This window comes from Channa argus, chromosome 14 (assembly GCF_033026475.1).
Source record: "Channa argus isolate prfri chromosome 14, Channa argus male v1.0, whole genome shotgun sequence".
NCBI classification, from domain to species: domain Eukaryota; kingdom Metazoa; phylum Chordata; class Actinopteri; order Anabantiformes; family Channidae; genus Channa; species Channa argus.
In genome coordinates this window covers 16,150,438-16,177,466 of record NC_090210.1, presented here as the reverse complement: position 1 = coordinate 16,177,466, position 27,029 = coordinate 16,150,438, and the positions used below count along the sequence as shown (strand labels likewise).

Here is a 27,029-nt window from a genome sequence, read left to right as displayed (position 1 = left end):
ATGACTTTCTGAATGAGCCCTCACTGTGCTTCCGGACTCATTTTGGAAGGTTGGCTGCTTCTGGCAAGGTTCGCGTATTGTTCCAAGCCTTCTTCATCTGTAACAGTGTTTCTCATTGTGGATCTGTAGAGTCCCAGAGTCTTTGAAATGCATTTGTAACCCCTTCCACACTGATGGAGTTCAATCACCTGTTTCCTGATCTCTTCTGGAGTTCTTTTGATTTTACCGTAGTGTGCAACTGATGAGACCTTTTTTTTTTTTTTTTAACTTCACGCTTTTGAAAATAACATCTTTAAGTGATGCTTTGATTCAGCTGGTCTGCTAGTAATCAGGACTGGGGATGTTAAGTCCAGCTGCAACCAGCAATCATTGTAGATTTGGGATCCTTTTTGCCTCCAGTATGGTGTTTTTTCTTTTATATCTGCAATAGTTTATTATTACATACATAAAAAAGGAGAAAAAGAAAAATTCTACACATTTTTCCAGGACTGTAATAAATGTTTGGCTTAATTGGTCTGTATCCAGAATCAAGTTAATGTGTCTTTTTTTTAACCAATATCCCAAATGTTCTATTTATCTGTAAAAGCTTTATGATTCCTGAATAAAGTGTTTTATCCGTTCTGAATCTGTACTTATCTACGGGCTGGAAAGGAGTTTTTGTCGTGATCTAGTGTTTGCACAACAACAGCTGCAGGGAAATGTTAGGCCCCTTTCAAAGATCTGAACTAAGAAGGCTGTAGTCTATTAAAGCTTAATTATTATTCCTTTGCAGTTTAATACACAAAGACCTGCACATATTAATCACCTTAGGCTATTTCAGTAGCCCCATTAACTCATTATTTTACTTGAAGTACAAAAGTAAATGTACTAAACGATAATATTCCGGTAATTATGGCAAAACGTGCAGTAATACATAAAAAAGGGTCACAGTCACCGTTAGTGAAAGTCGAGCATTAAACCACTTTATCCGCACATAGTGCGGATAAAGTGGTAAAGTTCACAAAAGAGGAGCTTATGGCACAACTACTGTCGAGGTGCATACAGTAGTTAAGGAAAAGCAAACTGAAAGGATCACATTTCCAGCAACATTTGGAAAATAACAAAATCATTTATTATTAGATAACCATGTTTCCGCTTGTGGCCTTCATGCCAGATGTTGCTTATTTTGTCTAGTGGTAAAGTTCAAATATTGCACCTACATATCAGGGTTTAAAAATATATTATTGGTTTTTGTCTTTAGTGGGACAAGGACAAGTACAAGCAATGAAAATATGAGAGCGTAGCTTTAGCTACATTATGTGTCTTTCTAATTGGGAAGAGGTGCAGACGTGTGAGCACGAAGCAGCTACAGCACGACAGCAGTGCAGAGATTTTACCTTCTAAATGAGCCAAACACCCAGAGAAAGACAAACCCTTTGAGTTAGATACTGATATGAAAGGTTACCTAACACGTATCACATGTTTGTGTTTGAGGCCATGTGGATTAATAAATCTCTAAGACGAATAGTTATCAGCAGATGCAGCGTGACTGTTTAGGTGCAATGTGAGGCACTTGAAGCTCGTGCATGGGTTGGGGCTTTAGTTGTGCTGTTGCACAAAGCTAAACAAAGAAAATAAATGATCATATAAAACTAATGGTACATATGTATATAGACAGAGATGACTGTATAGATGTAGATTTAGCAGTGGTAAGATGATGGCATTAAACAATTTTTAACCACGTCATTTATTATAACCATACAAGGGTTTACACAGTGACAGTGTGATGGAACTGTTATCTAGTCAAAATATATGATTTACAGAATTGTAAGGTAACTTACTGCAGTCAGAATGCTAAGCCAGAGGCTCAAAACACAGAAACAAAATATGAAATGGTAAAATGTAATGATCAGAAATGACATTTTTCCATACAGTGAACAAGGTCAGTTAGCAAAAGAAACCAGAAACATGCACTTCATCATATTCATCATAAGATACAATATCTGTATTCCTGACACTTTCAGCTAATTTCTAGCATTTATTTTCAGCAGTATGTATGATATGATGAACAGGTGTAAAGTCTGATCTACAATCCTTCAGTACAGATGAATCAATAATTAAGATACATTTTACAGAATCTTTGTTAAATATGAAAACACATTCCTAAAATTAAATAGGCACATAGATTGGTAATCAGTTACAGTTACATAAGATGCATTAACAATGACACATTGTATAATTGAAAGATACGGTGATAGATATTTACCCAGATATATGTAATAGGACCATTGAAATCTATGTGGACACAAGCATATTGTGAGTGCAACGTATTTGACCAATACTTCAAAAAATACATATAGCTTCAAGTCATTCCTGACTTCATCTACAGGAAACAAGCACCTTTCTCACATAGCAGAATCTACTGTAATATACAAGCTATTTATGGCTTTCCTGACACAATGATCTATATCTATCCATATCAAGACCATGATCACAAAGCAGACATCACAGTTTTAAAGGTATTAAACCATAAACAATTTTAAACTGAAGAATGTAGGAGATAACGGTTCCTGTACTCTATGTAGCTGATGTTTAGCTTGCTAAAAAATATGAATGCTTCTTACTAAAAAAAATAATAATTTTTTTGATCTGAAGCAAATTCTGGTTCTTACTCAAAATCATGAACATACATAAAGGAACAGATAAGTAGAGGGGTCTCCACTCACATCCTATAAATCTACAGCCAACTAGTACAGTGCTCGCTAATTGCATCTAATGTCTTAAAAATCTCTACAATTGCTTTTTGTGGAAAACAAACAAGTTGAAGATTCCTTCATGTTCAGTCTGAACACAGTTTGAAGGGTGTGGACCACCAGCTACCAAACTTTACAAAGTGAGGTATCAGATATTTGAGAAACCCTTTCAGCAGGGTTAACATTCCTGAGTTATGAGCATTTGGTCTCAGCACTTGGTTTTTATGAAATGACACTGAACGTAAAACAATGAACCAGATTCAAATCTGAATCATGTGCCCTAAAACCCAGCATATATGATGATTAAGGAAACATTATTGACAGTGTTAATACATCATGGAAATATCATGTAATGTCAGCGTATACTTTTATATCAATGTCAGTGTATACTTTTATATCAATGTCAGTATGAAATAACAGACGAGCCTCAGCATTTTAATTTTCTATATGCAGTCAAAAAACACATAATTTGTGGTTATGTTTTACTGGTATGTACCTTCTGTGTATGTAATGATAACTAATTCATTTTATTAATTAATGACTTTTTAGCATTTGATTTTAACCTGGGCCTGTATGTATCAAACATAACCACTTTCTGCGTTCCTCTAGGTTTGGTTGTTGTGGCTGAAATTGTTGGTACGATAGCCTAAACCTCTCCTACATATCGGTGGACATAGGAACGGTTTCTCGAGTTAAAAATGTTGGTAAATGGCTCTTACTCCTAGGACTGAAATTGCATCAATAAGAATCTTTGTTCAGTTAAGAGTGATTGCCTATTTCAAGACTCCCAGTAAACATAGGCCTAGGACTTTTTCAATCTTTGAGTTCATAACGTTCACAACATCAGTAGGCTCACTGTTATTTTATCATATGATAAAAAGAGAGTATTTTGCATATCAGAAGAATGTGAGCTATGACTCTCCTAAAAGCAGACCAGTTATGTGGTCTTTTATGTCCCCATTTCCCTCTTTGTAACTCTTAAATAATATTCCAGTCCATTACACTGGGTGGTCAAATTGAAGAGGCCTCTATGAAAACATACATCATACTTTTAAAAGTCACATAACCCATTAGAAGTGGTCCTTGCATTTTCTTTTCAGTTACAAAGTCAAATGAATAAGATTGCACTTCACTCATGAATATTTAAAAACAAGCACATTAGTGATATTAATGCTTTAAAAACAGATCGTACGGTATAGTGTACGATATAGAGACACTATAACACTATAATTCTAAATATGTCAGTTGTATTCAATCCAATCTCTGCCACTACTTCGTAAAATGACACTAATCCATTAGGGAAATAAACATTAAAACAGAATTGAAAAGAATAAAATCCTTTACTTCTTTCATCCTCCCTCACTCCTGTTTTAAGGCACGTCCCTTGAACTTGTCCATAAGGCTGAAAGCTCCCAGGTACTGGCCAAGCAGGATGCCCTGCTTCATGGGCAGGATGCTGTGGAAAGACACAAAAAAAGATATTAGCTGGTCACTCACCACCTGATTCTGTCTTCCTTTAAAAACAGTGTTTTTCTCCACACTCTTGCCTCAAGGGGGATTTGTTTGGTTGTCTATAACAATGCAAGGTCTCGACCTCACAATGGAAGTTGTCTTGATCTGATTTTTGTTGTTGTACTGTTATACTGTTCAGCTGAATTGAAATTAGAATCTCTAAATTAAGACCTTATGTCTTAAATATTTTAGGTTCGTTTAGTTAATTAGCTGGTCTTTAAAAGCAACTTCAGAAGCAAGTGAAGAAGGATTAAGGCTGATCTAGTTTGTGACTTGAGCTATAAATACATCTGCCCAATATCCACAATAGGGACAACTTTATGTGGATAATTTTTTCACATGTTGTGAACCATCTGCAGCTTAATGTGGCAAAGACACAGAAACTGATTGTGGATCTGAGGAGGGCCAAGGCACTAGTGGCTCCAGTTTCTATTCAGGGTCACAGTCTGAAACTTTTTTGTGTGTTTATAGTGTTTTTTTGACAATAAATTGGACAGGGGTAAGAACACTGAAGCCTTCTACAAGAAGGGCTAGAGCCACCTCTATTTTCTCAGGAGGCTCAGGTCCTTAAACATCTGTTGAAGCATGCTGAGGATGTGGTACCCAGTGTGATACTGCTTGCTGTTGTGTGCTGGAGCAGTAGACAGAGCTACAGCCTTTGCAAATTGATGCTATCTGGCCACATTAGTTGTTAAATATTTCAAAGGAATTATATGCCTAAATACCTTTCAAACTTGAAAAAAAGAGACTGATGCTAAATGCATCAATTTTGGCATTATGATTCCTGTGTTACAATGATGTATAGAGAGGAGGGGCAGAGGCTGCTACAGATAAATTAAACACTCCTTGAGTCTGTTGGTTTTATGGCACCAAATATTTGCAGAAATACTCTCCACAACTAATTTACCAACACAACACAAACAAAACAATATCATTGTATACAATATCATAATGTTGATTTTATTCCGGTTGTGAAAATTTATTTTTATTCTAACATTCTTATTATTGAAGAAGCTAAAAGGTTCTGTCAGTTTTCTTCTTTCAAAGGGAGTTTCTCCTCTCCACCTTGACCTAGTGCTTGCTTATTGGAGCACTTCAGGGATTAGATGCACGTTTGTTTTTTTTGTCCTTTCTGCTTATTCCGTGAGTTCAGGGTCGCCACAGCGGATCATTGTCCCCATGTTGATTTGGCAGTTTTTACGCAGGATGCCCTTCCTGACACAACCCTCCCCAATTTCTACAGGCACTACACAGCTGGTTATGGGAGTGGGCTGTTGGGGGTTCAGTGTCTTGACCAGAGACACTTTAAACACTAATATCATTAGTAGAAATTACAACATTACAACCAGTTTCTAGCACACTCTCTCACCTCACAACTCTATAGGAAACACATATTTAGTGGCTTTTGAAAGTATTCAGGCCTTTCTATTGTGCCATTTTAAAAGATATCGACTGTCTTAATAAATTTGGCGGACTCCCATCTTTATGAAAGTTCAATATCAGATTGCTGTAGTAGCCTTTAAAACTAGAAAAGCATAAATGGGGCTGAAGCCTTGGTTAGTGTCAACAAAAAGGACACATTTCTTAAACAGCTTCTAATGGAACAACTTGTTTGTGCTAATGTAGAGAAAAAGGCTTTGTTAAGTAATTTGTTGGAGATCCAATGATGCCCTTCTCACATCTCTTGCTGAAGCAGCCCATGTTAGTCAGAGGACTGTCATCCAAAAGCTGCTAACAACAAAGAAGGAGCAGAGACAAGGCTGGATAATACAACATAACACGTTATTAAAAGACTTGAATACAATGGCTTTTATGTAAAATGAACAGAGGTGACAGGCAAGGCACTTGTCATTTGTGAGAGTTGTGTTTTGTAGACGAAAAAGCTTTCTAATAGAGAATAATGGCTCTGTCTTCAGACAAATGGAGCAGTGAAAAAAATAAGGGAAAAAGAATGCTGTTATCAAATGTAATTAAAGGAGAAAAACAACTCAACTGAAGCACTTTGGAGTTTTAGCTATCAGAGGCATGGTTATCAGAAACATTTTTATTACCAATATCACTTGAAAATTATTGTGTTTTTTTTATTTGGGTCAAGTGATGGGAAATTTACCAAAAATGCCATCATTTATTTTTTTATATGAGATGAAATAAGTGGAAAAACATTGTGACGGATGTTTACAGTGAGTTCACTCAGGTGGTGCCATTGTTGGCGGTGATGTACAGGTAAAGGATGTGGGCTGCAACCAATCCCAGCTGTCATTGGATGAAAGACAGGGTACACCCTGGACAGGTAGTCTTTTTCTTCAATATGTTTTAAACCAGCTGACTAATAATGGATTTACATGTAAAGTTATTAAACATAGACTGGTGACCTGTCCAGTAGTTAATCACCTTCATAAATAAATTTTTGTAGGACTGTATTTGACAAAATGTACCGGTGAAAAGGTAACTTGGGCTTGAAACACCTAAATTAGGATTCTCCACCACGTCAAAGTAGCTCGCCAAAGGGTTAATGAATTCCACATAAATTTAAAAACATGATTAGTTAAATTTGAGTGGTCACTCGGCAAACCAACTTTCATGTATATCCAACGAATTTGTCCCCCCCCTTTTAGACAAAATGATTATTTACAAGCTTGAAGAGCCAGTGGTGATCAGTGTTGCCAACTTAGCAACTTCGTCACTACATTTAGCGAGTATTCAGACACCACTAGTGCAGCCCCTCCCAGCTGCAGTCAGAGTAGGAGCTCTTCAGCCCTCCGCCACGTCCAGATTGCAAATGAAACAAATCGCGCTCGCACAAAGCTGCCGCTGATACCCACACCGGTAAGAGATTACAATGGGGAAAAAAAATGCATACAGACATACAAAATGCAAAAATATGTGTTAAAAAAAAAATAAAATTATGTGATGTTTTATTGCCAAATATGAGTTGTGGACCCCAGAATTTTGTAAAGGTTTAGAAAAACAGCTTATCAGTTTGCTTGGGTTGAAATAAGCTACGAGAGAGTATTTTTAAAAGGTAACGTATGTCACTGTTGGGTGTCCTATCTCTAAAAACATCAGTTTTCAAGCAAGTAATACATCTGAGAAATTTTGTGGCCTAAAGACCAGATATGGAGAGAAAAGAGCGAGAGACGAGAAATGACAATCTGCAAAAGTGCCAAAGAGATGAGACGGAAAAATGATCAGAGGAAATGAAAAGAATCGAAAAGACACTGCGCAGAGAGTAACAATCACTGATCAATCACTGTCCCTGAGATACTCCAGAAATCTGAGATGTGACCACTCTTCAAGCAATCAGAAGGCCTTAGTTCAAAGTGGTGCACTAGCTGAGTGACAGGGGACCAGTAGAAACTGATGACTCTCCACAAAGACATCTGGACCTCACACAAATACCCAATGGAGTTCTGCAGGTCTAAAAGCTTAGAGCATTCATTAAATTGTAATGTCTGCACTTTGAGCACTCTGACAAGTTTAGGTTATAAAGATCAGATGGGTTGGACTTGTGTAGTAGGAGCTGTGGGATTCTTTACAACAAGGACGCCTGACCACAATGAATGATCATGTTTTTAGATGTGATAAGATATAGGTTATTTGAAAATAGTTGGAAAATGTATTTTCAACTCTGCAATGCATTTCATAACAAATAAACAGTGCAAATATACATCTTTAAAACAAAACAAAACACTTGAATATTAATGGGTAGAGTTCTTCTTTTTTGAATGTAAATTTTAATCTAAATGGGGACAGCTGTTAAAAAAAAAAAAAAAAAAAAAAAAAAAAAGACCATTCAAATAGTAAAGTTGGACCTGGACCTAGTATTCCAATATTTTTTTCACATATAAATATGGTTGTTTAGTAGTTGCTGATACAATACCAGTTAGCACTCTGTAAAAATGGCATTTAAAGGCATCAGGTCCCAGGATGGAATTATTTTTTTAATTCTGCAGAATGCAGAGGAAATGTGGAAGCGCAGCTTTACATTTTATCACTACCTCTGACATGTAATCTTTCTGTACAGTAGATTCTTGAATGAGCCTCAAATGCGTACATGTTGTACCATGTTAGTAACAGAAAGGAAATTATTGTTTTAGAAATTAATTCCGTTTAATCAATTAATCCTGATCTGAAATTCTAGTTTGAGGGAATAAGACATAAAACAGAAACAGAATTGGTCAGAAGTCTAACAGTACCCGTTGGTACCCAAGGGTTCTGGTCAGGTTTGAACAGAAATTTAAACATCCTATTTGAGATCAGGGCGGGTTCGGTCACGTCGGATAGGATATGTAAAAAAATTTTTTTCCCACAACAATAAAAAAAAACAGACAAACTTAAATGGTATTAAAACACTAAAATGGTGAGTCTTATAGTGGTTAGATTGCATTCTTGTTAACTGTATGTGGTACATAAAACATTGCATGGTCTTGACTGCATCAGGCTCAGCTTAAGATCCTAAATACAATGTGCTTGGGTCATGATCAGGCACCACACCATCATGCCAAAAAAACACAGAAAGATCAGACCCATTTAAGTGCTACCACTGTACTAACAATGGCCACTTCTGATGGGTAAAACCAGCACAGTAAACTTTTAACTGAATACATATTTGCTGTAGGTAATGATAATCCAATCTCTTATGAATCTGTTCTCTATCTACACTCAGTACATCTTTTTTATAGCAGCTCAGTCTGCTATCAATCAGTTTGACGATTATTCAGGGATGAAATTATTAGAATTAGAACTAACCAGCAACAGCTCAAAGTTTAATAATTCCAGCACCATAAAATAATATTTGATGTTTATACATACACCTGCACATTAAAACAGCAGTTGAAATCCCATAATTGTGGGTGTCAGATAATTGTTAGTCATTTGTTCTATATCAGCTAAAATGGGTTCCTGATAGGAGCATGAGCCTACTTATGCCTGCTGCCATAAACAGATGCAGTGCCTCCATAAAACGGATTGTCTTTGATGGCTGCAACTGCTGTGGCTACATAACAGGCAGCTTGAGGCCTGTGTTTTTGTTCATGGCTTTCAACAGATCCAAAGTAGATAGTAAGCAGACTATGGCTTTGCTTACATCATGTCATTGTTTTTTTCCTTAAGATGTGCTTTGTGCATCAATTTTGCTCCCAGAACCATGAAACTAACCACATACTTTTCATCCACCCATGATTTACTGATCCAGTCATTAACTATTTGGTACACACACCTCTTGACTGACTGGTTTGTAGATGACAACTATTGACTTAACTACACCACTAAAACAACATTCTCTTCTATCATCATAACCACAAGAAACCATAATGCAAATAACATCAAAATCCGTGAGATCATAACCACAAGCACAGCCTCTTACTAACATTTGTTACAGATTATATTACCCATATAGACACTGGCAACAGTGTTCCCAGTCCCATACACTTATTGATTGGTTATTAAATATATGATGTAAGATGATGCTCTGCCCAGCGCGTCCTGTGTGCAGAGTCAGCCTCAGAGATTATACTTTGACTTAAGGCCCAGAGTTTATTTTTAATGAATGACTAGTCTGTTATTTTTATTTTGTCCCGTAGTTGTGCAATTCATGTGGAGTGGTTGCAGTTTATTCCATCTTATTGGCATAAAGGAACTTTGACCTGAATTCAATTACAACAGAAATTCAGAAGCTTCTGTGCAACAATGAGGTAATCAAATGAATGGAAGAACAGGCTAAAGGGGAATGATTTTACAACTTCAGTAAAATGTCCAGAGAAAAGCGCTGCAAAGCCACAACCACATATGTATATATATGGCTCCAGGAGCAACTAAAAATACATTTACAAATCTAAAGGTCTTTCACTTTGTAGTGTCCCCTGGAAACTTGGCTATGACAGTTGACTACAACAGTTCTGGGGGACACAAAAAAAGCGCCATTTCCGTTGTGTTGTGGCTTTTGCAACTTTTTCTAATGCTGTGCCTTTGTTGTCAAATTGGTGACAAAAACAAAAACAAAAATATAAGAGTGGAATTACATGTAATTTCCTAAAACAATTTAAATTCTAATTTTAGAACCTTGTTGGCATATGATCTAGGTGAACAAAATGCATATTGGGGGTAAAAAGTGCCTTTTCTTTCAAAACGGAATCCTCTGTGTGCTTAGATTTGAAGTCTTAGCTGTTACACTATTAGTAATATAAAAATAAAAATTCAGTACAGTAGCAGTTCTTGCTTGTCATGTCAACTCCCGTTGTCAATCGTCTTAGTTTTCTGTTGCACTATGGTGAGAGAGGCTTTAACATAAAATCGTCAAATTTCACCAAAAGGTGACAAGCATGCACACCTGATGGATGGTTGGTGTATCTGTTGGTAACATGTACATCTATTGTTGGCAAGAGTTCTTTTTATTATTTTATCTTAAACACTTTTCTGCCCACATTTGATGAGTCAAGTAACAAATAAAACACATCAGGCACACAGTAGTGCTTAAACATCAACTTATTTGACTTTGCTTGAGTCATAGTGGCCGAACAGTGTGACAAACAACCATTTACTCAACAGTAGGATTCAGTCCAAATCTGTACAAGCTTTTGAACTTGTCTGCAGAGACATGATGACACATCACCAAGAGCTACTTGACAGACAATAACTGACTTGACAGAATATGTAAGCTTTAACACCCCCACCAAAATATGATTGATTCCATTGCATAAAAACCTGCCCTATAAACCATGTCAGCTCTTTTGCCACATTACTGGTCCTATCACAGAGATGCAGTGATATTGCCCCACCCACATACTGGTTAAAACTTGAAGCAATTAGTTGGATGATTACAATCATATTGTTATAGTAAGTGGCAGAAATAGTGGCAGGTAGTCAGAGGAAATTATGGATTTACAACCAAAAATGAGTATCTATGGTATGTCACACATATTTCAATGCTTTATTCATCATCTCTTGTTTAAATATTTGACAACGCATCACTGTAGCCCAACAAGCCAACTGCATTAACCATTTTCACAAATGTAAACAAGATGTCCAAAGCGACTGCAGAAAAACTTTTAGAGCAATTTTCAGCGCAGCTTATGGTTAGTGTGGCAGTCTTTGACTGACAACCCCAGGTAAGAGCCAAGGAGGGAGGACTGCTTCCACTGTAGAACACTAAAAAGAATAATGGACAGACAGGATAAAGGCAATGAGGAGATATAGAAAAACATATTATACAAGGGAGGACAGGTACTCAATATAATATACTTCATAAAATTGGTGGATGTCAGAGATACCAATTACCCTCTGACTTATTAAAATATTATTGAAATATTTTCAAAATCTTTTGAAAACTGCCACAAATAAAATGTTGCATTGCATTATATTTTCTGTATATATGAAAAGAGTTCATTAAATCACAGGACAAATAAATTCTTGTGTGACTCTTGTGTTGGTTGTATTAATTTTAGTCTTGTGTGTGAAGAAAAAAAAAACAAAAAAACAAAAAAAAGACAACCACATAACCCAGTTGTAATTCATATGCATTTTTTAAAGTGCTTAAAGACCCAGCCAACATTGACATGTATATTGTGCAATAGATATACTAAAAATGTGTAATGATCAAAGTTGCCAGAACCCTTTCAGCAAACGAAACAAAGGTTTGCACTATGTCTTCATAAGCATAACCACTTTTTCACAGAGTGCATGTTTCTAATGCTGGTTTATTTGCTTAGAACAAGTCTTTTGTTTAACTTTCCACATAGTTAAAGTTTTGTATAACCTTCAATCTCCTATGTGTGTGTTGCTACACTGATGCATCTGCAATGTATAAAAAGAAAGCTGTCACATTGCCAAAAAGCTTAACAAAACAGACATTTTTCTATTCTCAAAAGATATATAATCATGTCACAGAGGTAGATAAAAGGATAAGCGACCAGAAATACCCTAATACTACCACCTCTATGCTGTTGAGAATAAAATGTGAAAATTGTTGGATAAATCGCAATTTAAACTTAAATCGATTTGAAAGTTTTTATTTGGCCGCATTTCAATAAATCTACTGGGTTGATGTAATTTTTCAATACTCTCCATTATTTTAGTTTTGATAAAAGAAGTCCTTTATTTAAGTCGATAAAAGGTCCTCCTCACAAAACACTTCCAAGATGGATGCTGGGGAGGTTACCACAGAGACTGCATGATAAAGTCCAAAATGCTTTAGTTACCCATAAAATGCTCTCAGTTTAGAACTGCTGCAACCAAATCATTTTTTCACATTTGTAGGCTCTAATTTTTACTGTGATATCTGAGCGAAATGCTCGCACTACCGCACTCTAGACATAGTGAAGGCATAAGGAAACAAAAATTTATGTCACTGTAAAAGATGTTTACATAAAAAGTTTAAAAAGATTTAATGGTTATATTGTTGTTGCTGTTTGTCATTCTAGTGCAAATTTGAAATTAAATTAGAAGTGAACTGTGCAGTAAGAGCTTATCGATCTAAATATGGATAACGTCTATACCAACCTTACACTGGTATCGATAATCGATACCAGTGTAATGAGATCGATACTTTAGTTTCAGTTTCTCTCCGTCATAGGTGACCTGGCTGTCTGTGCCTGTGCCACTTCTTTCAAGTGCTGCTACTGTCACAGAAACACTTTGCTCCTCCTCCCCCCTTCTTGGGTTTGGATGTTGTACCCTTATGTGACTCAGCAGCACCTTGCAAGCAAGCAAGTTCAGCCAGCAGCACACACGCACAAGCAGCAAAGAGACTGAGCAGAAAAATTGTTTTGTTACTGTTCTATCGTTTCTAAACAAAAACTTATGATTATAGTTTTCTGTTTATCTATAAACTTTGCCCAAATTCTGTCCTGGGCTTTAACTAATTAATAATCCAAAGGAAAACATCGATTTAGATATAGCAATTTGATAATGCATCGACCTACAGTATTGAAAATCTGCTGTGGTGACCCTGAACTTACGAGATAAGCCAGAAGGAAAAAAAAATAAAAATCTAATTGGTATCGCCAATACTAGCCCAGTATTGAATTAATACCAAATCTTGCAGTATCGCACACCACTACTGTACAGGAGAATGGTAGAGTAAATCATGGGACAAATGTTTAGCATGTTTCACAGGTGGAAAAAGGTTAATAACCACATGATTAATTGCCATTAAATATGCTAAAGATACCCCAGGTGCTGTTAGTATAAAGTCTAATAACTTTGATGACATGCAACTACATTAGCATTACATTATTTGGTAAGTTTATAACAAAATTGTTACATGAAATTGTCCAATATTTTATTGCTCTATAATCATTAGTTTGGTGAAATAAAGCAAACCGTATGTAACTGACTGAAGAAGACTTGTTTTCAAACATTCATGTTAAATGAAAAGGTGAGTGATGAGGAAAGTAATATTTAAAAGTCATACTGAAAATCTGAGAGAGAGATTACTGTAAATCATCCATGCAGTCCACACAGTTGATAAGTAGAAAAAGGAGTTAAACTTAAAGTAAATAAACCAGTAAACCACGTTTTTAGCTGGTGCCGGAACTGAACACAGATTTAATTTATCATGAGGGCCTGGTCACAAACATAACAAGGTACACAAAATGTGGCCAAACTGCACTGGTAACAAACAAAAACTTAACCCAGATAGACACAGATTGGAAATGACCACACCTCTGTGACCCATTTCAATACAAACAGGATGCCATAACCTGCAAAATGTAATTCATTGGCACGCTGCAATTGTAAAGGCCAACGTTGCAAAGACCACACACACCCACCCACACCCCTAAAGTGAACACAAGAAATACATAATCATCTACAACAGCCAAACCTCCACAGACAGCTGTACACAACTAACATTTAGCCATTTTCATTTGTTGTTTGTTAAAATGTTTCTTTTAAAAATTCAATACAATAGTATTCTCGCAAAACCATATTAATTATGACATTGCTGTCATTTTTAATTAGGCTGTGCATGGCCTACAATAAGCTTCTATTAAAAATAAATAAGGCAGGGTAACTAGGCTTTTGAAATTTTGTATCAAGTTCTAAATGAAATGAACTGAACAGGAACTGACAGATGAGAATTACTCAGTGGCAGTTCTCCAAGCAGACATGAAGTGCATGTGTGTAAAATCAGTGTTAATATGTAGAATATAAAAACTTAATAAACCGAAAAGGAAGACTTACTTTTTGAAGGCAGTGATGAGGTACATGCTCTTGGGCAGCAATAGGTAGACCTGGTCTGTGAGGACAGCATTAATGATCTTCTTAGCTACATAGTCTGGATCTAGGATTGGCATCAGTCTTGGCCATCTGGTTAAAAGAAGAAATGGATTTAGAATAAAATACAATGGCTGAAGTGTTGCATAAAGTGGAAAGAAGATGCAATGCAGACACATTTTCTAACTTCTGATGATTAAGAAACAAATTGTATTAGCTGAATGTGAGACCATTACAAGTTTATGGCACTCTTTCAATTCCTTCAACCGTACAGTCTGGACAGGGATAAATGTTCCAATATGATGCAGTTTTTTCATAAATTTTACAATGGTGACAGTGGTCTTACAAAATTCGTACAATATTATTTACCCACATTAAAAGCAACAAACAGATCTGCAATTAAACCTCCTTTATGATGGTTAACATGTAAAGTGTTTTAGCAAATAATGTGCAGGTGGCGAAAACCTCCCTGGATGAGTTGGTGCTGCTAAAATACTGGGAATGTCTTAAGATGAACCACTGCCTGGGAGTTACTATCTGATGCGGGACTCAAAGCAAAGGAGAAAGTGGGCACAAATGAGATGTTTTATATAAACACACACAGACCATGATCGTTTATAATGCATTGTGAGTAAACCTATAACCTAAACAAAAAAAATAAAATAATGTTTGTATTTCAGGTCTGAAAGCTCACTAGAGACTTATTTAACCAACCAATCTCTTTTGGTTAAATAAGTAATCTAAGCTATTGTTGCATTAATGAGAAACTGTACTGTAATAGTTTTGCCTACATTTTAGGTAATTAGTGATTTGTTTCCTACCTCATTCATTGCATTTACAGCTACCCAAGTAATTTTAACAGCAAACATGATTTGACAGTTGATGTAAACTGCTAAAACAATGCAATCTAATGTTTGTGTACATAATGTAATCTCTCTTCAATCGAAATATGAGGAGATAAAGCAAATAGGTCAGTGTTAAACTTTACCAAGTATAACACTGCAGGAAATATATACAGTATACATAAAAAAAAAAAAATAAAATAAAAATCTTAGGTCCAGCTGTGTTTGTCAATCTAAACAGGATGCACAGTTTTCTAAATATGGACACTTTCATTAAATGGCACAAAAAGATATTTTATACATTTCGATTTCCATGTTCTACACAGGTAGGTAAGAGTTTTTTGTTTGTTTGTTTGTTTTTGTTATGGTTTGGGGTTATTTAAAAAAAAAAAAAAAAAAAAATCCCTGCACAGATATGAAAAGTAGAATATGACAGGCCAGGTGTTTGGTGCTGATGTAAAGCATGTGTCTTGGTAGCTTCAGGGGGCTGTTGGATGGATGAAGCTGTGAGATGGAAATCAAAATAGACACAAGTCTCCAAACACCTTTAAAACCTAACCTTAGGACACCCAGTTGTAACACAAAAGGTGCAAAGGTGTGCGTTTGTGAATGTAGGGGTAGGTGAAACAGTATGCCACTGTCGGCCCAATGTTTCCAGTCTGGTATCACTCCAGGTACCTAGGGCATTATTTAGTAATTTGGTTAGTGGCTTCTGTTTACCAAGTTGTCTGTGTGGGATTCAAACTTAAAGATAAGTTCATAATTTACATTTCACCAGGGAGGGAAGTTAGTTATATTTTTTTTGACAAGACTTTTTCTACAAGAGGGACACAAACTTTCTACAAATAGCAGCCTGGTAGCTCAATGGACAGAGCAGCATGTACGGGATGAATAAGTCTGTAGGAACAAATCCCAGCCTACCCACCAAATGTGTCCCCGAGCGAGACACTCAGCGCTAGCTCCCTGTTAGTCCACCCAAGGCTGCCCACTGCTTCCCTCAGGGGGATGGGTTAAATGCAGAGAAAGAATTTCATTGTAACATGTACGTGCTCAATGACAATCCAAAAATCCACAATCCAATCCACCAACTTTTTGCTCAATACTCAACAGAAGCTGGAATACAAAACACAAGACTGTGTCAGACTTCCAGACCACACCACGACATGGAGACAGCAAGTAAAGAGGTAAACCAGATCTCTGTGCGATTCTTGTGAAATTAAGATTAATGAAAACCCCTAATTATTGTTGTGATCCTCGTAACTTTGTCACAAGCCAACAGATGAAGTTCAATAAGTGTGCAACATTTTAGGAACTATAAAATTGAAGTGAAATGTCAGCTCCATAATCAAATGAAATTGTTTAGTCGAATATTCAGCCTCTGCTTTAAGATTCATATCCATCCACCTATCCTCTAACTTATCCTCTTGTTTAGGGTCACAGGGGCAGGAACCTATGAGACAACATAAAAACAGGAAACTAGGGGACATTCAACCATAAATATTAATGTTTTTCTCTAGAACTCTGGAGACTAATTAAGATTAGAGGTACACAAAGAGCAGCTCAGAATTGCTGCACTCAGCCAGCTGTCAGATGAATTTCACACAGTTATTTCTATCAGCAGCCCCCCCTTTTTCCTGTTGCCTGATAGGAGGCGTATACATTCCAAAGTAATGACCCCCATTTCAGCTGCATTCATGCAACTTCATAAGGAGATGCATTGCTCACAAAAACCCATTTACACATAAACCAGTGCCTGACTTTTAACTGTACTGTTCCTCTTTCCCTGAGTCCTGCAGCTATAACTAAAGCAACATAAACATAGAAGAGAAAACAGTCAGATAGCAGCATTTTCTGTCTCAATACAGTTAAAATTGGTGAGCCATACTTCCAACATTGAGTAATGAATTAAATAGGATCATATTAAGAGAGGAAACCCAGGTAGGTTGCTGCCTTGTCCTTGAATCAGTGAGGAAGTCAGAGAAAGATCAGTGAAGTAGGGTAGAGATTAAATCAAGAGAGGGAGCAGTAGTAAGGAGAGTAAAATAAAATTGTGATTGTTTCACTAGGATTATGTTCTAAAGCACAAATAAAACATGACCACACCTCCACCTGGGGTAATGTGCCACTAAGTCCAGGGAATCTTCTTTAGACCATCAGGATACTGTTTTGAAAGAGAGAAATATATCAGACCACTGTTAGTGGTCTGATATATTATACATTTTTAGAACATTTCAGCTTAAATGAAATGCCTGGGACTGAAGCCACGCACATCTCCATGCACGACCCACAAACCCCTAAAAATTAAACTGCTTATGATATATACTTCTATATAATACTATCACTCTGAACAACTCTTCTGATTGGGCCTAAATCTCGCCAGGTATTTAGTCACACAACCTCCACCTTAAATGTATTACTACAATGTTTATTATGTTTCCTGATGTTATCAAAAAATAATGTGCATGCTTATAACATGTTTCTAGCCTAAGTATGTATATTCATTATTTTTAGTATGTTTGTGACTGTGATGATGCAATGTGGAATGAATTTCCTCCCGATTAGCCAAAGAGGCAATGAAGCATCTATTAAACAAGTGCAACATAATGACATACACACCCTTTCTATGTTACAAGGAGTTTGTCTTTTTTATACTAAATTAAATACATGTATTAAACTCATGATTTATTCAAGAAAGTAAAACCAGGATTAAAAAAAACAAAACACCTATTTATGGCTTTCTATTTATGGTTGATAACTGCCCACACATTGAAAATATTCATTCAAATTAAAGAATTCTACAAGTTGCTATGCAGAACTGGATCCGTGACTGTTTGGAAACTTTACCTATACTGTTCCAGTTTTATATTTAGTGAATTTAGTTTTAAATTTGTCATCTTATCTGGGTGTGAATGCACAGAATTCTTTAGTTTTACAATTATTGATAATATTAAAGCAAAATGTGAGCTTTACTATACCAATGGTAGCATTTTATTGTGAAATGATGGATGATGTTTTGAGTTTGCATTAACAGCAACAGGAGCAAATGAGAAACTTGCCACTAATGTGATAGACTGGGAAGAAAGAAAGAAATGGGATTGTCTCTACTAATAAAGTAAATAATAAATGGGTTTCTCTGTAATTTTGTAATTCTACTAGTCTATTTCATGCATCATAAAAGTATGTATCATTGTTCTTAGTCCCTCTCTTTTTATATTCCATTTCATTTCCTTGATTCATTTTCTCTCCACTTTCTTCCTCTGAAAGTCCCTGGCTTTCAGAGCTGTCATCACAAATAAGGCTTTATTAACTAGCTAAGTTACATAAACTATGACTCTCATTCCTCCCATTAGCTATGACAGTCAGTCAATCTCCAGTGTCCTGAGTAATGAGCAGTATACCTAGGCTACACCTTCCTGCCACCTCTAAACCCCATTAATGGTCTTCCGTATGAATTGTTACACCCAGATAGCAATATGTTCACAAACCTCAATAAACCCAGGGCAAGAAGGTAAATCAGGAAGATGCCCCCAAATGATAACATGCTTAGTTGATAACTCAGGCAGCAGGCATGAGGAGTAACAGAGGAACAAACAAGAACCATCATGGAAGGACAAATCCCTACAAAGTATGTACCATCAGAAGATAGAAAAACAGGTTGATACCAGTGGCAGGACAAAGCTAAACTGAAAGACAGCACAGAGGCACTAATCATGGCAGAACACAAACTCGCTCTAAGTACAAGATCAATGAACATGCATTGTTGAATAGAATTGGTGAGAAACCAGTGTGCACAGACACTCTGTGCAGGAGACCTAGTTCAGCTGTTTGAGAGATACTATAAATTAAAAAATAAATTAAAAATGTGGTTAGTTGGGCAGGATGCACCAATGGTGGTCTGTGCAGATGCAGAACTCATGAAGTGATGATAAATGCCTGCCTAATACCATCAATGAAGCATAGAGGCGGATCTGGGGATGCTTTGGCAATGGAAGAGTGGGCGATCTGCTTTGAGTTTACACAAAAGGCTGCAAAAGTCTGCTTATTAAATGTCAATGGGAAACTCCGCTATGCTGAGTAACACCCGCGTCGGATGCAACAGGGGCCCAGTTTGCACTTTATTGATCAAACAGTCGGACGTTAGTGTAAAAATCAAACCAGTGCCAGACAGCCAAAAAGAAAAATAATCCAAAACACAAATTAAAAATGCGACAAATGTTTTGCTGGCTCTCATTACTTTACTGAGCATGCATCTAGATAACAGTCTATCCAGGAGCTTTATTACATGTGCAAATAAGTTTTAATGACCAGTTTTAATTTTAGTTAGCTACCTGAATGTGTTATTAAAACCTGTCAAATTGGAAAATTGTGTGAAGACACCTACTTGGTTTGACATCCATCGAACATTCCAGTGTTGATGAAGTACGGGCACACAATGGTGGTTTTGACACCATCTTTCCCAATTGCTAGCAGCTCCAGACCCACAGACTCTGCAAAACCTACTGCAGCAAACTTACTGGCACAGTAGTCTACAGAAAGGTACAAAAGTACAGGAAAAAAGGAAATTAGAAGGATAAATCACATTTAGAAGTGGCCAGTTTATTCTCTTTACTAAATCTAAATTAAGCCAAACTGAAAACTGTGACCCCATTTCCATGAATGTTGTGAACCAGTCTACTGAAATCACTCACTAGACTTAAAAATTGTGGCAGATGGGCAGCATTTCACACTTTGAAGAAGTCTAGCAGCTAATGTTTAATCTTGCGCTGCTCAGGGCAGGTAAACTAAGTTTGGTTAAGTGGAATGTGTCATCAGCATTAGCAACTAGACTGATTTTGTTTTAACCATTAACGTTATTTTATTGTAAAGCTGGTGAGCAGCAAGTTTGATCCCGAAGTCTCCACAACATCATTTTAGGAATACCAGAGACCAGGTCATTTAGTTTTTCCATTTTCTGCTGTCCTACCCATCTGGGAACCACAACTTCCATCCATATATCGATTATCTGCAACCCCTTATTCCGTTCACATTCACAGGTGGCTGTAGCATATCCCAGCTGTCATTGGGTATGAGCCCAGGGTACACCCTGATGTAAGGGGAATGGATGCCCAAAGCACAGCAGCTCATTAAAACCCGATCGGTCTCAACTCCACTAAAAGTTAAACGACATCCATAAAGGCTTGGATATTAACATTTTTACCAGCTGGTAAAACTTCCTTACAAGATGGTTATCCAGAGGATATCACACACACGCACACTAAATTAGCTAATTGTTTTAAGCAAAACATATTTTCAAAATTTTCTAAAATTCACAATGATGTAGGCTCCACTTAATTTAAATGTAATGTAAATGGTGGAAAACTCCTGCCTATGTGTGTCATACTTAAAAGATGGCTTTACTCTCAACTCTGACAATGTTTTAAGATGTAAAAACATAACATTTGTGAACAGAGACCAGATTACAGTAACATTTCAAGAAGTTACAAATTATAACTTAAACTCTTAAACCGTGTATTCCCAAAAGGCATGAAAAGAGTATAAAAAAACAAACTAAAACTGTAAAAAGCATTAATTCATCTACATTTGTCATACAGTAAAGATCTTTATGTGCTAAAACTAGGAAATAATCTGAAGATGGATGATTAAAAGACTATTTCAAATATAAATGTTTTTTGAGAAAATAAACAGAAGTTAAAAGGATAACTAGTCATTTTCTAAAACCAAATATGAGTATTTTCTACTCGTGCTTGGTTGTGTGTCATTCTGGAGCCTGGTTATACTGTTCTTTTGTGCTATAAACAACCACTGTGGTTCAAAAACTATTCAAAACACAGCCAGACATCACTTTACTAGATTCTTCATTTCTCAACAAGTGGGAAACATGTAAAAAAAATATATATATATAAATTGCCCCAAATGTCCAGCACCAGCATTTCTGTCTCATTAGCTGGTCAACTGAATGCGTGGAAGATCATCTACAGAAATATGGCGATACACTGTATGGACAATGTGTCCTCCAATGCAGGCATTGTCTGCCAAGAAGAAGATCAAAGCAAGCATAACAAAAATTCATAAATTGCAGTGGAGCCTTATGAATAGTTGTACAGCTGGGTGTGGATTAATTACAGCCTTCTTTGGCAACAAGGTCAGCATGTTCTTAGTTCATCTGAAAACCCCCTACAGTGGCACAATACTAAAGTACATTGTGTCTTCTGTTTATCTTGTTTAGTTCATTGTGTATAGATAGGACAGAGTCCAGTAACATGCACCGCCCTTCCACATGTACAGTGACCAGCCACAACATTAACACTGATGGGTTTAATAATGTTAGAGGAAAAAGGTCAGCATGGCCAATGGAGCAGTCTGTGGGCACACAGCCCCATGTAATATATACACAGTGCAAAGGTGATAGAAGCACAAACTCAATTCTCAAGTAAAAGTGCAAGTAGTGGCAAAAGGAAAATTCTCCACTAGGCTTTCACCTCAAATATTTTACTCAAGTAAAAGTACTAAGCAGATTTCAATACAAAAGTAAAAGTACTGCACAGAATAAACCGTGTTTTAAACCATTCTGATTAATGAAATTAGGAGAAATAATGTACAGTGATAATAATTAAAAAAAAAAAAAAAAAAAAAAAAAAAAAAAAAAAAAAAGGGTCAAAGATCCCAGTTGGTGAAGATTGAGTTGATTTAACCTCTTTATGTGCCGACAGGTAGTTAACCCTTAATGATACGTTAGTGTTTATTAATTAATAATATTAAACCACCAACTGGTAATGTTTTGGCTGATTATTAGATAGCTCCTATGTGATACGTTTGCTTATCACAGTCCAGCTGTTAGGGGGTAGTAATGACTTGATAGGTGATAAGGCAAAATATAGGTAAGAGGGCAACAGACAAAGAAAGAAGACCTATGAAATGGTTCTCTTTGGACTGGTTCTACTTATGCCATAATTGCAGTTTCTAAACAGAAAAAAAAAATTGTTAAGCATAAATATTAAAAATCTTCTGAAAATTGCTTAGAGCTTGGTAAGTGACTTCATAACATACTGTAACCCTAGAGTTAAGAAATATACTTAACTACCCCATGCATAGTACTATTAGAACAAAGTTTATGAAGAAGATCAACCTTAAACACAGAACTAAAATGTTAAAATGACACAGAAATGGATATTACATTTTCATATAATTGCCCCCTGACAATTGGAATACGGCTCTGGTATTATGACTTGACACATTCTTGTTCATTTTGGGTGTACTTTAAATATGACATTTTATTCACTCAAATTTCCCTACAGTTTGCATGATTTATGATCCACCTACTCTGATAATCATGAGCAGAATTTTAATAAATGAACTGGGTACCTGCATATAAATAAATAAATAAAATCTCACTCCATTCAGGTTACTTTGGGGAGTTCTTTTCACCTTTTTGTAATATATTTGTCCAAAAAGTCTAGATAAAGCAACTGCAGTTCAATGTTGTTCAGTAAATTAAAAAGGTGAAAACTTCCCAGATGGCTAAATACTTTTAAAAAGGTTTTATTATTATTATTATTATTATTATTATGCACAGTATGTTCTCTCAGGGAAAAGAACAAAAATGTTATATAATCCATTGCTTTGATAGAGTGGTTTATATTAAAAAGTGTGTTTTCCTAATTGGACACCCTCTTCAATCCAAACATTCAAATGCATTTTTGAACCATAACAGCACGACTGGGTAATTAAAAGTCATCATTTAACCACTAAATCTTAATTACCTAAGCAATAGCCTCCCTATGTTTCAGCCGGCCAAATCTGATATTTCCCAGACTCTACAGATCAAGAAGTCAAGACAATGATTGAAACATTTACTTAAAGGTCATATTATGGACTGGCTTCAAAAATATGACAGATTGCTAACTTCAATTCTATGTATTTAAATAAAAAAACTTTAACAAAATGATGATCCAAGGTGCAATTTACATTGCAATGTCATTGGCAAAATTTAATGTCATTGGCATAATTAGTGATCCTTTTAATAGGGAGTTTAAAAAAATACGCTACCTTCATTATTCAATGGACTTTCCCTATAATTTTCAGAAACACTAAGCTCCAACCAATACTTCATGTTTACACTCTTTTGGTAAATTATATAATTTAAGGTTATTATAACATTTAAAAATTGCGTTTTCATTTTAGTATGAATATTACCATTGCAACTTGAATGGAAAATGTCTCATTTAGACATGAGCCTAACAGGTTGAGTTGCATAAAGCAGTTTTTTGTAATGCTTTTTAAATGCTCTGTGCCAAAGCAGCTTTCTCTGATAATCTGGGAACAATGTCTACATGCATTTAAGAAACCTGGTTAGTGGAAATCTATGTATACATGTAGTAAACTGCTAATCTGAATTCTACGCCAATTTTGTTTGTTTACTTTGTGCTGCTCCGGGGTTAAGATATATGGAGCTCTTCTTCATGGCCTCAGGAGAAATTCCCTTAACAGCAGTTACAGGCTCTTATCAAAAGAACGCTGCTCAGCAAGAGCATATCTCAACATAAAAATGTTTAGGATTTTTGTTGAGGTCTGTGTGCACCTCATATTTGTATTAATTCCTTTAGAGACAAAACTGCAGAATCCGTCTCACACCAAAAACAATGGCACAAAGTTAGTATTCAGGGACCTCAATTCTGTCTTTTACATGTGTCATGGAGAATGCATGTCTGTTTTCATCACCCTGCTTTAAAATTAGAGGATAGCTTAACATAATGAGAAAAAACACACCTGCCAATCCATTGACACCTATGAGACCAGCAGAACTGGCAATGCTGACAAGATGGCCATGGTTGTTGGCAATCATGGCAGGAAGGAAGGCTTTGTAGGTCTAAGCAGACAGAAAGAAAATAAATATGAAATTAAACAGGATAGAAACCAGCATAGTGTTTGTATAGTACAGAAGATAGCCTCCAAACAATCAACCCTGAGGTCGATGGGTGACTAATACCTAATGAGCCAATATAAGGAAAAGAACTGTGCAATAATATTATCTTGTTCAATATTGCAAGAAAAAAAAATTCAGTTGCTGAGAAATTTTCTCTTCAGAAAAAAAAAAAAAAAAAAAAAAAAAAAAAAGTTATTTGGACCCACAACACGAAATAAAATTGTCTGACTGACCCAGAAGTGAGCCATCGTGTTGACCTCCATTGTCTTCTCAATCAGGGAATCGGGAGCATCCATGAACTTCTTTCCGGTCACAATCCCAGCATTGTTTACCAAAATGCTGACATCACCAACCTCTCGCTTCACCTGCATGAGGCAAGGCAAACTATGCATCATATATGATGGAATCCATTTTTAAAATTTATTAGCAAAGGGCAGACAAAACATTTGCCTAAAAGGTTACCAGGCTAAACAATTTTCAGAAAATGTGGATACAAATGTGAACCATACATGTTGCATATACTGGGTTTGTTTCCATGTCTTCAGACAGTTTGGATGTAAGGACTCCGCAGGCACTGCAGTTCCTAGCAATGCTGCCTATGGTGTTGTGGCTGTAGAAATCCTGAGCTGACCATGTGAAGAAAACACTGATTCTAACAGAGCTTCATAAAACCTCTGCAGAGATGGAGAATCTGCTGGGACAACCATCTAAGTAGCACTATTTCAATTGGGACTTTATGGTTCATAGTACTTTTAGCTTTCTCTGGTCTAAATGTATCCACCATGGGGCCATCTGCTGCCTTCAGATGGCACTAGGATTTTAAGAAACTTAAGGTGAAGTTTTTCACGTAGTACAAACCCGCTGTGAACAGCAGATCTGGTAATAGTAAAAGAGCATTGATTCTGCCATTTTGTGATATTTAAACATCAGCACAAAAACATGTTCCACCGATATACCAACAAACGGTTTTGTGGATTAAAAGGAACTTTACCTGGTCAGCCACCCTGTACACCTCATTCTTGTCGCTGCAGTCACACAGGTAATAGTGGACTCTGCTGGCTCCGCCATTTTTAGCTAGTCTAGCCGTTTCCTTCATCCCCTCCTGGTTAATATCCCACAACACCAGCACAGTACCGCGAGCTGCAAACTCCTGAGCCATGAGGCGACCAATCCCGCTACCTGCCCCTGTGATCAGTACCACCTCACCCGCTATGTTCTTCTTCTTCTTGGGCACAAAGAGGTGGATGAAAGATTCCACATTGTACCAGATGGACAAAAGAAGGACTTTAATTGTTTCCAGAAAGAAATTCATGATGCACCTAAAAGAAGAGACAGAAGAAGCACATTATAGAGTAGTAAACAAAAGACTGAATTCTGATAAGGTTTTTAATGTTCCAATACCAATCTTTTAAAATATGCCCATAGAAGCCCAAAACCCTAAACCAAAATGAATAGTTTTGTTATTTCATATAAAATTCTTTAGTCTGTGCCGTTTACTCTACTAGTCTTAATGAATCAAAATCTGAAAAAACACAAACTACGTTTCACACTACACAGCTTCATTGACCTTTTTGCACAGCCAGAATTTGCTTTGATGCTCAAACTGTAAGGCCACAGTGTAGGTGAACCCTGCCATTGAGCAATAGAGTGGGTGGATACACCCTGGACAGGCTGACCTTTCTAACACACACACACACACACACACACACACACACACACACACACACACACACACGTTTCCCTATGAGCAATTCAGTCACAACTAAACACAGCAGATGTAATGTTACCACTGATGTTACAACTATTGTGAGTTTAGGTTTAACGTTTAAGAAACCTAAACTCAGGATTTATTGTGGGAGGTGCTTTAAGTCTTTGGGTCTCAGTGTACCAGCAGAAAAAAAGTAAACTTAGTAAAAGAAGGATTACCATCAATGACAGGTTTTACCTTGGCAAGCGCGCGTACCTTCGTGAGCACAGGATACATATCAAAAGCAGTTACTGAGTTTAAAGTTCTGGAAAGTAAGTGAAAATAAGTAATAATCTGAAGCACGTGTTAACGCAGGGTCATTTGAGTAAAAAGCACGCGCACATTATGTAATTCTACGTTCTTATGCCGACTGACCTCCCTGTAACTTAGCAAAGCAACTCCAGTTTAACTCTGCCCTTCACTTTTTGCCATAAAGTGCTAAGTGAACGACTGGAGAAGGCGTCTGTTTGACTAAACTGCGTGTAACTTACCAAAGATATTAGAAGTTAGGTGCCTCTGAGTGAGTATGAAGTCCGCTTGCTTGTCCTTGATCGCAGGAAATGTTTCACCTTTAACCGAGACCTCTGCTCCAAAGCAATTACGACATCCAGGTTCTGCTCCAGTCCGACGTGCTGCTAATAAAACCTACGCTGCGTGTGTTTCCTGCTCCAGTTGCCTGTCAACGAGCTGGTCTTGGTGTGTTGTCTCCGTTAGAGGCTTGGCTGTTTATGTAGCCTGCGGGAAGGCAGAACAACACATCAAACGCGGGTTTAGCGCTAACCGTTGCTCAACATGGAGATGCCGGATAGGTCACGTGACAGGCCATCACCAATTCCCTGCCTCGAGCGTCTCTTCTCCTTCCACGTGACGTATTGTGGGAGGTGGACAGTGTGCGCTTCCGTGGTGTCGCTTCAGGCACATTTCAATTAGAAAATGTCATAAATTCTTTCAACCTTCTTCAAAAAACTAATGAGACACGTATTGTTTTAATCCGCCCGTTATCTTATCCACCCGCTGTTTAAATCACTCACATCGATGGAATGTGTAAACTATATCAATAA

The 27,029-nt window shown here is 36.7% G+C and overlaps 1 protein-coding gene across 2 annotated transcripts; it reads right to left on the bottom strand.

Annotated features, from left to right (window-relative positions):
• Window positions 1-1,707: 1,707 nt before the first annotated feature.
• On the bottom strand, window positions 1,708-26,776 carry LOC137098326 (epidermal retinol dehydrogenase 2-like). 2 transcript variants are annotated; one of them, XM_067474470.1, is made up of 7 exons: window positions 26,460-26,774; window positions 25,213-25,540; window positions 24,455-24,586; window positions 24,065-24,164; window positions 19,680-19,824; window positions 14,424-14,549; window positions 1,708-4,188 (listed from the first exon to the last, which is right to left on the bottom strand). In XM_067474470.1, exons 2-7 carry the CDS (start codon window positions 25,531-25,533, stop codon window positions 4,092-4,094), a joined length of 921 nt encoding a protein of 306 aa, XP_067330571.1. In that variant the 5' UTR covers window positions 25,534-25,540; window positions 26,460-26,774; the 3' UTR covers window positions 1,708-4,091. The 2 variants fall into 2 exon arrangements, with proteins under 2 accessions (XP_067330571.1, XP_067330573.1); XM_067474472.1 differs by lacking the exon at window positions 1,708-4,188 and adding an exon at window positions 11,149-11,390 and having other exon boundaries at window positions 26,460-26,776.
• Window positions 26,777-27,029: the final 253 nt, after the last annotated feature.